Source organism: Serinus canaria, chromosome 1 (assembly GCF_022539315.1).
Source record: "Serinus canaria isolate serCan28SL12 chromosome 1, serCan2020, whole genome shotgun sequence".
NCBI classification, from domain to species: Eukaryota; Metazoa; Chordata; class Aves; order Passeriformes; family Fringillidae; genus Serinus; species Serinus canaria.
Window position 1 is genome coordinate 109,252,540 of NC_066313.1, and position 14,898 is coordinate 109,267,437.

General features: G+C 47.1%; 1 protein-coding gene across 3 annotated transcripts; it reads left to right on the top strand.

Annotated features, from left to right (window-relative positions):
* The first annotated feature begins 1,393 nt into the window (after positions 1 to 1,393).
* On the top strand, positions 1,394 to 14,696 carry SIK1 (salt inducible kinase 1). 3 transcript variants are annotated; one of them, XM_050974492.1, is made up of 14 exons: positions 1,394 to 1,466; positions 1,650 to 1,854; positions 2,628 to 2,744; positions 5,356 to 5,419; positions 5,621 to 5,782; positions 6,074 to 6,198; positions 6,313 to 6,436; positions 7,375 to 7,598; positions 7,829 to 7,978; positions 8,581 to 8,703; positions 8,952 to 9,177; positions 9,871 to 10,146; positions 10,670 to 10,904; positions 11,681 to 14,696. In XM_050974492.1, exons 2-14 carry the CDS (start codon positions 1,702 to 1,704, stop codon positions 12,099 to 12,101), a joined length of 2,400 nt encoding a protein of 799 aa, XP_050830449.1. In that variant the 5' UTR covers positions 1,394 to 1,466; positions 1,650 to 1,701; the 3' UTR covers positions 12,102 to 14,696. The 3 variants fall into 3 exon arrangements, with proteins under 3 accessions (XP_050830449.1, XP_050830446.1, XP_018768995.2); XM_050974489.1 differs by having other exon boundaries at positions 1,404 to 1,466; positions 1,603 to 1,854; XM_018913450.3 differs by lacking the exon at positions 1,394 to 1,466 and having other exon boundaries at positions 1,555 to 1,854.
* The last annotated feature ends 202 nt before the right edge of the window (positions 14,697 to 14,898 follow it).

The window sequence follows — 14,898 nt, forward strand, 5'->3', positions numbered from 1 at the left end:
GGCTGCACAAATATGTGGGACATGGGACTTACTGGAGAGACTCAAGATCTTGGCCACCAAGATGATCAGAGGGATGGAGCACCTCTCCTACAAGCAAAGGCTGAGAGAATTTGGATTGCTCAGCCTGGAAAAGAGAAGCTTCGGGGTGACCTACTTGCAGCCTTCCAGTGCCTGAAGGGAGCTGACAAGAAAGATGGAGACAGACTATTTATAAGGACCTGGAGTGACAGGACAACGGGCAATGGCTTCAAATTGACAGAGGGTATGTTTAGGTTAGAGATCAGGAAGAAATTCTTTACTGTGAGGGTAGTGAGACACCAGAACAGGTTGTCCAGAAAAGCTGTGGTTGCCCCATCCCTGGAGGTGTTCAAGTTGAGGCTGGATGAGGCTCTGAGCAACCTGGTCTTGTGGAAGGCATCCCTGCCCATGGCAGGACATTGGGACTGAAGGATCTTTACAGTCTCTTCCAACCCAAACCATTCTGTGATTTTATACACACACACACACACACACACACACACACACACATATATATATACACTCTTCATTATTACTTTTGCTGCTGTCAGTGCCCAGCTGGTGGACTCAGAGGGCTGCTGTCTCCAAATCGGGGTGTCCCCAGCCCTTGAGGGGATACTCTGCAGCATCCCCTCCATCACACCCTGCAAAGCAGGGACAGGGAAACCGGCCTTGCTCAGGGGAGGGCGGGTGCGTTTCCTGCTGCAGACACCGGTGCAAAGGGTGCGGTGCATCCACAGCCCCCCTGTGCCTCGGCATCGGGGAGAAACGCTCCCCTGCAGGGCTGCAGCCGCACTTCTCCTGCTGCCAGCGGGACTTCCCCATCTCACTGCGCTAGAGGTGCCTCGGCGGCTGGGGACACCGGCGCTAGGCACCCCCGCCGGCAGCAGCGGCGGTCACCGGGGGGTCACCGGCGCCAGGTGCTGTCGCCGGGGCGGCGCCGCAGTCGCGACATCCCCGCGCTGCGGGGACGCCCCGTCGGGAGCCGCCGCCACTCCGGGGAGCGACCCCGCCGGGAGGGCGGGCCGGGCCGGGCCGGGGGGTGGGCAGGAGACCCCCCGACCCCCCCCCATCCCTGCCTCCCTCCGCCCTGACGTCACCGCCCCCCCGGGTCTCCCGGGCGACGGCTCCATCAGCGCCCGCGTCAGCGCCGCCCGTTCCCTGGCAACGTCCCGGTGTCTCCGCTCCCCTTCAGCCCCGCGCCCGGGCGCGCGTCTCGCTGGCGTCAAAGTGACGTCAATGGGCCCGTCTCGGCTTTCGGCGGTGGGCGGGGGGAAGAGGCGGGCGGGGAGGGCGGTGCGCGGATGGAGGCGAGGGGCGGGCAGGGCGGGGAGCCGGGACATCCCGCGTGGTGCCGCCTGCCCCCCGGTGCGCGCTCGCCCCGCCGCACTCACACGCACGGCCGCCCGCCCGCACAGCCCTGCGCGCACACCGCGCTCCGCCGCCAGGTACGAGGCGGCTCCACGGCCGCTCCGCCGGGCTCTGCGCGGCCGCGGGGGGAGCGGGGCCGGCGGCGGCGCGGACGGGGCGGGCAGTGCCGGCGGAGCGGAGCGGAGCGCGGCTGACGGTGCTGTGTCCGTGCAGGTGCTGCGCGGATGCTCCCGTCCTGAGGCGCTGCCGTGTCCGTGCAGGTGCTGCTCGGATGCTCCCGTCCTGAGGCGCTGCCCGCCCCCCGCCTGAGCCATGGTGATCATGTCGGAGTTCGCCTCGGCGCCCTCGGCCGCGCACGGCCAGCAGCGGCCCCTGCGAGTCGGCTTCTACGACATCGAGAGGACCCTGGGGAAAGGCAACTTCGCCGTGGTCAAGCTGGCCCGGCACAGAGTGACCAAGACGCAGGTAGGTGCGCGGGGCCGGCGCTGTCGGGGCTCGGGGAGCGGGCGCGGAGCCCCGCGGGCGCTGCTGCCTTCGCACGCCCGCGGTGATGCCGCGCTCCGCAGGACAGGGGCTGCGAGTTTTCCCGCTGTGTGAAATGAAAACTCGGCAAGAATTCGTGTAAAAAACCCACCCCAGCTCCCGCAGTTCTGAGTGTTACTGTAGCTCCGTTGAGTTACTCTCAGTTTGCTGAAAACGCCGTGCAGATTAAGGATCTCTTTAAGATTTCAGGCGTTTTGGGTTTTTTGGTTTTTTTTTTTCATTCGGTGTTCTTCAAGAACAAAGAACCCGGGGTCTTCTTTGCAGAAATAATTTTTTCCTGGGCGTGCAGCCGTATTTATATTTCTGGTGCTTGTCAAAATCGTCTCAGTCACTACAGTAGGAGATAGTCTGTTACAGGGATCTGTTTTTCACTGGCATGGGACGGATTAAAAGATTTACAGAATCCTGTCCAGTGCTAATTTCTGCAGTTCTGCTCGCTACCTTTCGTGTAATCCTTTGACGTAGAAAAGAAAAACGAAAACGTTCTGTGCCGCGAATTCTGTGCGGTTCAGAAAAACAAAATCAGCTTTGTCAAGTCTGTGCTTTAAAAGCTACTTTAAAAGCTACTTTACTTGGATTTTGTGAGTGGTGTGTTTGTGCGGGGGTGTGCCTTTTTTTTTTTTTAAGGTATCTTAACAGTGAGAGTACCTGTTTTGTAATACCTGGGGTTGTTTTGTTATTATTTAAATTTGCAGGTTGCAATAAAAATAATAGATAAAACAAGGTTAGACCCGAGCAATCTGGAGAAGATTTATAGAGAAGTTCAGATAATGAAGCTTTTGAATCATCCCCACATTATCAAGCTATATCAGGTAAGAGTCCACCTTTGAAGTCAGCACATAGATAAAATATGCTTGTGGTCTCTTGCATGTGATTTTTTCATCTAATATTTGTGGAGAGAAAGCACATTGAAATTCTGAAATACTTTTTGAAAAACGTTTGAAGTAAACTGGATGTCTTCAAAGTCATCATTCTTTGAACAAGATTCTGGTATTAGACAGCTTTTTGACAAAATGCATTTTAAAATTTACAAACTTGAAACCTGGCTGACATTTGTTTCAGACTGAGGAACAGGTTAGCTGAACTTCTGTGATTAACTTGCTTTTCCTATCTCGTCTGCTTTTCCCAGTTTAGAGGACTGGAACTTCTTACGTGCATTAGATAAGAGGAAGACTTAAACTCACATTGGGTGGTAGAGAAGGAAGCGCTAAAGTTGAGTTTGCCTTAAGTGGAAGGGATTTAACATCACCACAATTAAACCAAATTAATCTAAGTAGAAAGTATAAGTGGAAACTTAATCGAAGAATTAGATTAGTGACAAAAGAAAAGGTGGTAAATGTTGGTATCTTAGAATATGTCAAAAAATCACCTGTTTGGGTGTTCTGTTGCAGTTTGTGTAGTTTTGAAAGTGTATTTTAAGTATCTTTCCCCTGCAGAGTTTCACAACTTGAATTTTGGTTGAGATTTTTTTAGTTTCTGCACTGATGGATATTTTTAACCGTGGGAACAAATTAATGTGTTGTGCAGAAAGCAGGATCACATTTGTCTTGTGAGCAAGGACTGCTTTGCAAATTCTAAACGTTTCATCTAAGTAGCCTTTGGTGTAAGTTGCTCTTAATCATTTAAACAATGCCACGTGGATTTAAGATGACAGAACAGTTTGGGTTGGAAGGGACCTTTAAAGGTCACCTGGTGCAAGCCCCTGCCATGAGCAGGGCAGAGGTATCAGTCTTTCTGGAGCTGTCTAAAAGGGCAGAGGGGAGAAAGGTGGAGATGGGATGAAGCAGCAGGTCTGAAAGTCCATGTGCAGTAGTAAACACTGTTATCAGCTGTGATCTTACTGCTGGGTTTGTTAGCTAAAAAAAAAACCAAAACCAAACCAAAAAAAAACAGAAAGAAAAAAAGAAGTTTAATTAACATGTAAGGCTGAAGAGCCAGTAAGGCAGGTGCTTAGGCAAGGCATTATTTTAAAAGACCTTGACACACATGAAGTGTTTGTATTTATAGTGTTACCCATCATAACAAAAATGATTCTGTGTTAAGGGCTGACGTCAGAGTTGCCCACGGGGCAGTATAGGACACACAGAAACATTCTAACAGTTCGGTTGAGTTCATTTCAGTGGAATGATGTGGGTGAAAATACTGTTTCAGAGCATTTAGAAAAGCAGGTTAAATTCCATCTCGTTGAACCACTTCACTTGATGCAGCAAATGACGTTGGTAGTGGACCATAATTTCTTTTCAGTGAAGTTTTCTTTTCTTTGTTGTTGTAACTGATGCTTTACCTGTTTGATGGAGGCTGAGAAGCAGAGATGGAATTAGATGACATACCAGTGTAGGGTGTGTGTTCTTGTATTATTTCATCATTGTTTTAGTTTCAGCACCACGTCTTAATTTCATTCAGCTGGCAAGTTTCCCAGAACACTTTCCTTCAGTTTTTTAAACTGGGAACCTCTCTTCCTTTGCTCCTTGTTTGTTTATTTTCGTTTCGTGTCTGTGTGTACTTGTAGTGAGGGGAGGACAAGAGTCTTTGAAAAAGGTTACATGTTGGGAGCCTGGAAGTTACAGCCTTTGAAGTAGAATTGAGGCTTTTTGGATTGTTAACCTGTTGTGAGCCTCCTGCTTCCAAAACAAAGTATCTGCTCCATGAGAGGGAAATGCTTCCAGGGAAATGTTGTATTCTGAAATGCAGCATTTCAAAGGTGTGCTGTGGCAACTGAAGATGAACTTTGAAACACTCAGCATCTCTCATTCATAATTTGGATTTTAGTTATTTTTTAATTTTCCTCCAAAGGCAAATATTGTGAAATATCAAAGCAAGTTGATACTAGATTGATAGGCAATATATTGACAGTTGTTGATGTGCATCAAGCATTGCTGTTACACAAACAGCAGCCTGTTATCACTTGCACAGGAGGCTCCCCATGTCCCAGCCAACTCCAAAAAGGAGCAGGGGATCTGATGCCACTTCTTGCTTTTTCCACTTTGCAGCTGTCTCTGCTGATCTGAGCCCCCACTAGCCTTGAAACAAAGAAAACTTTACATAAACTTCTAAGTTTCTTTGCATGTTCTAAATATGTTATAAAACTATATATGCATATTTTAACAAAAGGGGAGTGTATGAAATTATCTGAACACTCATCTGCTCTTTTACAGAGATTAGGTAGCTTGGTAATGGTGAGAAGAACAATGGCCTGGGAAGCCATTGTATAATGTAGGCACATAAGCCTTGATTTGTTATCTTTTTCATTACCAGTTTGCTTGGAAAGAACTCTGTGGTGCAAAATTAGATGCTTTTACTGCCAGCTGCTGCAGCAAATATGAATTTGAATGGATATGTTTGAGAATTCACATAGAAAAATAAAAAACTGTAGAGCTCTGATTGTTGGGTTTTTTTTAATTGTGTCCTCTCATTTCTTCATAGGTTATGGAGACAAAGGATATGCTGTACATTGTTACTGAGTTTGCAAAGAATGGAGAAATGTTTGGTGAGTCCTCACTAACAGAGCTCACAGTTCCTTAGATTTAGAAACCCATGGCTTTATTTTGTCATTCCTGAGTAACAGATATATTCTGGTTAAAAACCTGGGGCTTGTGTTGTCACCTGTCAAACAGCAAGTGCAGCACCTGCAGGATTATGAAAAATTTCCTCAGGTTGTTTCTAAATCCTCTCTGATTTTGTTGGGCAGATCACCTGACCTCCAATGGGCACTTGAGCGAGAGTGAAGCACGGAAGAAGTTCTGGCAGATTCTCTCAGCAGTGGAATATTGTCACAGCCACCACATCGTGCACAGGGATCTCAAAACAGAGAACCTCCTGCTGGATGCTAATATGAATATCAAATTAGCAGGTAATAGGAAATAGGAGGTCACTTTACAAAGAACATCAGGCATGTTGTTCAGACATTGGGTTTCCCTAGGATGATCCTGTAAATGTGTTTGTATTTCTGTAAGGGAAAATAAAACAAGAGTTACAGATATTTCTCAGAACAGATTTTGTGAACAGAAGGGAATATCTTAAATGAATAGGCAGAAAACAAAGCAACACAACTGTTCCTTTCTCTCCATTTTCTGCTACTTCTGAAATATTAGCATGTGGTTGAGTGTTGTTGTCTTACCCCAGATTTTCACCTTTATTTCAGACTTTGGCTTTGGAAACTTTTACAAGTCGGGAGAGCCCCTCTCCACTTGGTGTGGAAGCCCACCCTATGCAGCTCCAGAAGTTTTCGAAGGCAAAGAATATGAAGGACCTCACCTGGATATATGGGTGAGCTCGCTATTCCTCAGAAACTGCGTTTCACACCTTGTGAGGGCCTGAGGGCCTTCAGAATCATTGCTCTTCCTGGAGTCACTCATGTGCTGTGCTGTTTTCTATTGGCAGAGCCTTGGGGTGGTTCTGTACGTCCTTGTCTGCGGTTCTCTGCCTTTTGATGGACCCAATTTACCAACTCTGAGGCAAAGAGTGCTGGAGGGGCGGTTCCGCATCCCCTACTTCATGTCCGAAGGTGCTTTTTTTGTCAGATCCTTAATGTTAGAACAGGTGCTATAAAGGAATAGCTATCCAGTTTGCAGCTGGCAATTATTTTCTTTTTATGTATCCAGTAGTTTCTGTAGGGCAGAAGATGTTTTCTTTTCTGGGATCTGCTTTGTGGTGCATCTAAAAAGCTGTAGTTTCCTTTCTTAGAATATCCCTATGGATTACAAAAATACTTGACTCTCTAGCTGGAGAAATAATCACTCAGAAAAGAGAGAAAACAGGATTATAATGAGACTAGCCTACAATGCTGACATAGGTGTAGTTCTCCTAAGATATTTTAGCTATGCAGAAGGGGTGTTCCAGTGTGGCTGTGCTGCCAAGGAGAGCAGGAGTAGTGGGACTCAGCAGTGTTTCCTGAGAACTCCAACAGTCTGATGGGAAACATGAAACTGAAAAGTGTTATCACCTCTCTCTGATTTGGTTTCAAAACCAAGTGAACGTGCCTCTGTTGTCACGTGGAGATTATCTGCTGAAGTCTGAAGTTTATCAGTTATAGCCATGAACAGCTTTATTTCCTGGTTATAAGTAAATAAGCAATATAGGGCCAGGACCAGGAAGTTGCATGTGATGGGGTTCTGTACTAAGTTCCGACCTATTTTATGTGCATGTAATGCCATCAAACCTGCATCCTCTCAAAACCAGATCTTGTACAAGGTGCAAGGCCACCTGGTATCCAGTAGAGCTTCATTTCCTGCAGTGAGACATTGTTTTTGTGATATGCATGTGAACATCTCTTGTGCTGTCTGGAATATCTGGTAGTCAGATCAGTCATCAGCTGCACCCAAACCTTTAATTCCTGTTTTCATAGGCATCTTACCCTGTTTCTGGGAAGTGTTCTTAGCAGTGACCTGGGGCTGGGCTGTTACATTTTTGCCCCTTGCTCATGAGTTTGTCTTTGTCACCCAGACTGTGAAACACTAATCCGACGGATGCTGGTTGTGGACCCAACCAAGCGGATAACCATCTCCCAGATCAAGCAGCACAAGTGGATGCAGGCTGACCCCTCCCTTCAGCAGCAGCAGTCCTTGTCCTTCTCCATGCAAAACTACAACTCCAACCTGGGTGACTACAATGAGCAGGTCCTTGGGATCATGCAAACCCTTGGCATCGACAGGCAGAGGACTGTAGAGGTGAGTTCTTGCCCTTTAGATCCATCTCCAGTGACCACCAGAATGCCAGTGGTGCAGTCATGGGTCATTCAGTGAGTGGCCTTGGTCTGGTGTCACAGCATAAAATTTTTACTGCACTTCTGGTTTTTGCTTGGTTTTTTGAGCATGCTACTCTGAGCCCTTAGTGATGAGCTTGGCTGCTTACATCCTGAGTTACCTGTAACTCAAAAGGCCCTTCCAATGTCTTCCAGTCCCTGCAGAACAGCAGCTACAACCATTTTGCTGCCATTTATTACCTGCTCCTGGAGCGCCTCAAGGAGTACCGGAGCAGCCAGGTGTCCACTCGGCCAGCAGCCGGCCGGCAGCCGCGGCCCCGGAGCTCCGAGATCACCAGTGCTGAGGTGAGCAGAGGCACCTTTGCATCTCCCTTCCCATGTAGCTGCCAGGCTTCTGAAAACCATTTCTGATAGTGGTGCCCTCTGACAGGACACAGCCTGCTATTCTTCAGCAGGAGGCTGACTGAATATTAATGCCCTGTTTCCTAGGAAGTGACCATGGGTCATGGTCCAAAGAATAGTCTGCCTCCAGTGCAGGTCAATAATGAGCCACAGGATTAGACTTCTCATGGAAATCTGCCCTTTTAGGCATGGCTTGGTTATGCTTCTTTGTGGCATATCCTGTAGGTTCCTCAGAAGGACTCCATGAGTCACTTAACGTGTTTTTCTGACATTCATTTTATTTTCTTCGCCCCCACCCCCTTTAAAGTGTGGTTTGGGTGCCTCTGCAAATTGCACTTCCAGTTAAATTGCCTAACTTAGGAGGAGGAGGAGGAGTTCTGTGTTTGTGTTGGCATTGATGGATTAGCTTTGTTCATTTTCATAGAAAGCATGAGGAGAGAGCTTGCAGGGAAGGTGGCTCTGAAATTCTGTGACTCTCCAGTATCTGAAAAGTCACGTGGAACTGCAGTGTGTGTGATGGCTTCTGTGCATCGCTCTCTCTCCAGATGCCTCAGGACACTCTCACCAGTGAAACCCTGCGATCATCTCTGCTTTACCAGCAACCTCAGAGCCTGATTCAGCCATCCTTGCAGGCAGAAATGGACTGTGACATAAGCAATCCATTACAGGTTGGTGTTCCCTGCTAAACTCTGTGTTGCTTCTTTTTTTTTTTCATTGTTCTGTCAATCCACAGCAATGGGAGTTGTGACTTTTGCTCTCTCCCTCCTATGTTTTGTTTGGCATTTGGAGACATTGTCATGTAGTCTCTCATACAATATTCCTACTGAAGACATGCCACAGAATTGTGGAGAGTATTAAAAAGTAGTGCAGAAATAAGGAAAAGACCCTGAAGTCTTTGATCTGGCATGTTTTCCAGCCTGTGTTCTTCCCTGTGGATACCAACTTCAACGGGCTCTTCCGGAACCGCTCCATCTCCCCAAACAGCCTGCTGGAGACCACCATCAGTGAGGAAGTGAGGCAAGAGAAGGAGCTGGAAGATGAAATTAAGGCATATGAACACCCCATCTGCATCCCTAGCAACACCAGCAGAAGGCACACCCTGGCAGAAGTGACCACCCATTTCTATCAGCATGTCCCTCCATGTAAGTAAGTCTGGGAGAGATGAAGGGTGTCAGTAGGTAGGGGAAAAGAGCAGAGGAGTGCCCAAATAGTGCCCAAATGCTGAAGGAGAGTGTGCTGACTTTACCTTGACTGGGTTATGAAAGCCTAGAAAAGAGGTTTGTACTCGGCCCTCCAGTTCTGTCTTCCTACAGATAAGCAGGGCCCTTAGGGAAGAGAAGTTGTGCTGTTGTATTTCACCTAGATCTCTTCAGAGGGGAGCATGCTCACAAGCAGGTCACAAACCTGGTCTGCTTGCTTCTGCTGTTGTACTGGGGAAGGAAAAAGTGCCTGAATTTAACAAAAAACGCCTCACTGATTGTGTTTGATACATACCCAGACCCTGTGAACCAACTAAATAAGCACAACTGTTCACAAAACAATCATCCTGGTTGTGCTAAAGAAACACTGTGTGCCTGATCCAGCACAGCCTGGTGATGCTGGTGTTCCTGGCTGAGCCCTGCCAGCTGGACAGGAGCCCAAACTGAGGTTATTTGTTGATTTGTTGACCCCTTGCTGGAGTCAAGCCCTGGGACAACAGGAGTTGCTGGACACCTCTCCAGCACGAGGCTATTTATTAGTGCCAGTGTAGGTGGGCAGAAGTCTCTGATGTCATGTTTGTTCCTTCCTGTACTCATCTTGGGAATGTTCTTTCTCTCCTTCCTTCCCCTCCATAGGTATAGTCATTTCCTCCTCTGCCAGCCCCACAGAGGGAACTAGCTCAGACAGCTGCCTTACTTCATCTTCAAATGACAGCTCAGTGGCCCTGAGCAGCTGTTTGGCAGGTCAAGTAATGACGGGGAGCCCGGCCACAGCGAGGATGACGTCGCCTTTCCTCGCTTCCCAGTCTGACGCTCCTGTGTTACAAGTCCAGGGCTGCATGGGAGGTGCTTCTCTCCTGCCTGTCAGCTTCCAAGAAGGAAGGCGAGCATCTGATACCTCATTAACTCAAGGTAATGCCTTCCTGGCCTTGTTGCTGAGGAATTGCACCCCCCCAGCAGCCACTGGGAAAGGGTAGGGTGCAGGGAGACTTGCTGCCCGTTAGTATTACACCGAGGCTGGACACCTGGATCCTCTGCCTCTCGTGTTCATGGGCCCTGAGGGAGGGTGGGATGCCCTGGGGAAGGTGCCTGGAGGAAAGGTTCTCAGACACTGATTCAGCCTGCCCATGGAGATATTTCTGCTGCCATGAGTGGGATGGCAGGCTCCACCTTCCTCCTAAAATATGGAGCGTACAACGTCATGATTTCTCTCAGGCTTTTCCTTTGCCATTCACGTCCATCTGCACAAGGGTGCAGCTGTCCCAGTCCCTGTTTCATTACCTAAATCCTGCTCTGACCACCAGGCAGAGGGTGAACTGGAGTCTCTTCTAGCCCAGTTCTCATACCCAGGAAGGCAGTGCCCAGAAAGGCTGATCTGTACTGTAGGAAACACCAAAGAGGATTAAAGTGTGTTTCTTTACCTTGTGTCCCACAGGCTTGAAGGCTTTTAGGCAGCAGCTGCGGAAGAACGCTCGAGCCAAGGGGTTCCTCGGCTTGAATAAAATCAAAGGCTTTGCTCGGCAGGTGTGTCAGTCCTCCTCCTCCTCTCGGGCAGCAAGGAGTGCCATGAGCCCTTTCCAGCACACGCAGCCCAACACCTGCATGTACAGCAGCAGCGGGAGCAGCAGAGAGGGGAGAAGCCTCCTGGAGGAGGTGCTGCAGCAGCAGAGGTGAGGGAGGAGCTTTGGTGCCTTTTCATTGCGTTTACTTTGGGTTAAGGGCAAGCAAGGAGGGGTAAACACAGCAAAAGAGCTTGGGGGTTTGGTCACTGGGGGTTCCTGTCGTCCATCTTTGCTGTGTGGCAGTGGGTAAACTGCTCGGCTTCCTTTGTGGCTTCCTGCCCTGGCACATGTAAAACAGGACGTGCAATTCCACTCAAAAATCTCGATGTTCAAATATTTGGAGGTTGCTGAATTGAGAAGCAGTTTGGTAGTGCGGGGGAAAACATTGCTTCTCCCTACTGCAAGCTGTGTTTTTCTTTGTTAGTTTTGGGAATGATTTCTTTCCTCCTCTGCCTCCTCCTGTAATTTTCCCATGGCAAGGAAGTGAGACCTTGTAATTTGGAAAAGTTACAGCCCACAAAGGAGGCACAGCTCCAGTAGCCTCAAATGTCATGTGTGGTGGCACCTCTTCATTTCCATAGAAGCGAGATGGAAAATTGAGCTTCTGGTTTATCTGCACACATTGTCTCTAGAACATCTATTATTAGGTGGCCAAATCGTGACCAGATAAACTTGGTTGTGACAGTTGCCCTCCACAGAATGAGGGAAAGCCTGGCACAGGCAGCTTGCTTTGATTGTGCTGGCTGGGGTAAGGAAAAGTTTGATAGAGAGAATGAAACAAAGGGGAAGATTATGGTCAAGGTTAGGGGCAAGAGAGGAAGGAATAGCGCATGAAATTATCCTAGGGATGCAAATTAACCTCTTCCCCCTTGGATTTTTTTCAGAATGCTCCAGTTCCAGCATCACCAACTACTCCAAACAGCTTGTCCCCAGACCTCCCAGACACCTGCAGCAAGCAGCATCCCCTCCTCTGACGGAACCTGCAAAGCCTCCAACTCCATTCTGCTGTCAGAGCTGCAAAGAGAGAACTCCTTTGAGCTGGCCTTCGCTGGCAGCAGCCAACTGCTCCAACCTCATTTCTTCGGGCTGAGCGTGTCCCCGGTGTCGTCGGCCGCTCACCTGCTGGACACTCACCTGTACATCAGCGGCAGCAGCAGCGCGGCCCCGCTGGCTGCCCCCTTCTCCCAGCAGCAGAGCTTCTCCACACCATCCCCGAGCTATGATGCTGTCACCCTGCAGCATGGGGACTGTGAGATGGAGGACCTGACTTCCAGCCAGCTGGGCAAGTTTGTGCTGGTCAAGTGAGAGCTTCGGGCCGCTCTCGTTGAGGGGGAACTTTCACCGCTGCTCCGTGGCTGGCTGGCAGCGTGGGGACGAGTGACTCTCAGAAGCAATAAATTTTGAAGTATGTGAAGAGGCTGTCTGGCTCAGAAAGCTGGCAACTTAAAAGACTGAAACAAGCAATATGTATGTCTTTTTGCTTCTACTATTCTTGCACTGAACAAAAACGAATAGAAACTGATTTTTTTTTTTTAAAGGAAAAAAAATAATGATGGGGCAGATGGGTGGGGTGTTTGTGGGGGCAGGGAGGGATGTGGTTGGGGAAGAACTCTTCGGTACTGTACTCAAGTCAGACCAATACAGCTCTGCTGTTATGCAAGATTAGCAGCTGTCAGTAGTGGTGACACAGCAGGGAGAGGCTTTTCAAAGAAGGGACCAGAGCCTCCCTTTTTCACAATATTCATTTATGGGTTTGTGAAGATGATTACCTCTTTAAAAAAAAAAAATAAACAGAAAACCAGTGGCATGCAGCATTATGCATTCATAGGAGACAAAAATGGAAGCATTGCCATTTGTTGTTTTTCCTTTTCCCTCCTGTTAACACTGATTTTATTTAAAGGAACCAACTTCCCCATTCCACACCTCCCAGATACACATACTTTAAATGAAAACTGTGAACTTCTTGCTTGATACATCAGCTGGAAAAGCTCAGCATGCCCTTCTAATTAGTGCAGAAGCAGTAACTATTGGAAATGTATCCCTTGATAATCAGGATCCAAATTGCATAATGCCTGGTCTTTTGCAGGGATGTTTGTTTGGGAGTGGTGTGTGTGTACATACACACAGGTGCACACATGCCCATATTTTGTTGGTCTGGGTAATCTCTAGGAACCTTTTTATAAACTCTTAAGTTTGTTCATATTCTTGCCGAGGCACTGAGGAGGAAAGCAGCAGCACCTGTGGGGTAATGGGAAGGGTTTTCTTTTTAAAAAGCCCTCCTGGAGGTTGCCTATAAAGTTGCCTGAGGGGTATTTCTTAGTGCTGCACATTGTTATTTCCGCTGCTAATTATGTTTTTATGCATTTCATTATCAGGGTCCAAACAGAACTGACTCTTGGGGAAATGTGCAATATTGGTTATAATTATATACTGACAAAGACAAAAGGAATAGGCTAGAACAGAATTCTACTCTAACAGAGTACAGCTTTTTCTGAACAAAACTGTATTAAAAGTGAGTAAAACAGCACAATCTTTGGGTGTTTGTTTTTGGTTGGTTTGTTTTTTTGGCATATTAGCAAAACAAGGTTTTGCATTAGATAGGTGTTTTTTCGTATGGTTTTTAATGCTGTATATGTATATAAATAGAAAGCAGAAAACTATATAACACTAGTTATTTTTTATATTTTGTAATATGCTTCTGTTGTGTTTCTGATATAAACCCCAACTCCCCTCCCAAGGCAGACCATGACTTCTGTTGGTGTCAGTAGAGGTTGTGCTGAGGTTTAAAGGGGAAGACAGGCTGTGCTCCTACAGACATGAGTTGGGGAGTGCATGCAAACTTTGGAAGCAGGTGAGCAGACAGTGAGACAGCTTGGCTGGGAGCTGCCATCCGAGTGTCAGAGTGTAGCTTCATTCTGTCTAAATGCTTAAAGGACCCATCTCCCTAGTATGACACAGGGTGCCTTCAAGTTACCTTGGCTTCTTGCAACCTGCAGTATTACGCGTTTGCAAATAATATAGAGACCTGGTTTGGGGTTTTTTTTGGGTTTTCTTTTTTGTTTGGTTTGTTTAGTTGTTTTGTTTGGACTTTTTTTAAGGAAAAAAAAACAGAAAAAAGCCAAAGATTGACCAGTTTAATTGGTGGGAGTAGGAAGAGTTGAAGATGTCATGTGGCTCTGTCTGTGGCTCTCCATAAACAACCTCTTTATCTGTTTGTTGTACCTGTGTGTCTGTACTGGTGCATCTCCAGCTTGCCACTGCTGCTCCATGGTCTGGAAGCTTCAATGAGTGGTGCCTTGCAGCAGAGAAAACACCAAAGTCTCATGCTCATTTGTAGTGTGGGTTTAAAAGAAAACAAACAAACAACCCCCCAAAAAACCCAACCCAAAAAAGAGATTGCATGGAGATGGCTGGAGAGAAGGGCAAGAAGAAGCCAGCTTGTCACAAAGCAGCAACTTGGCCTTCATTTTTGTAAGGGGTAGCACACGTACTTAAACCACAGAACTTCCTCCTCAATTTGTGTTTTGTTTAATGCCATGGATCTAAAGGCCACAGATTCTTTTGTTTCCTGTCCTGAGCAATGACAAGCACTTTACTTTCATAGTATTTTTTTCTTTTCCAATTGCTGTAGAACCTCTTTGGAATTATTGCTGGAGCAGAAGAGGTCATTTTAAAAGTCTGGGGGTTTTTTGTAGATATCTTGACAGTGCTGTTCTGCAGACTGCAATGCAATAGGGTATTTAAAGACACTACGTGATTGGTTTAATTGAGATGTATAGTTTATTTTTTATCATGACTGAGCAATCATTTTATTTCTTATGTTAAAATGAGAGGTGTACACCAAAATGATTAGTTGACGTGTTTTATTTAATATTTAAATAAAAAATGTTTTAAAATTGTTGTGATTCTGTGGAGTAGCTTCACCCAGTGCACTAATGATTTGCATAGTCAAGACTCATTTTCAAGCCAAAGTCCATAGGACATTACTGACACTTCCTATTACATCCTAAATGAAGAGGGATGGTGGGCCCACAAATCTGATAATGGGATATTGAGCATTTTGCTGGTAGGCAATCTGTCTGAATGTACCAAGTCTGTGGTA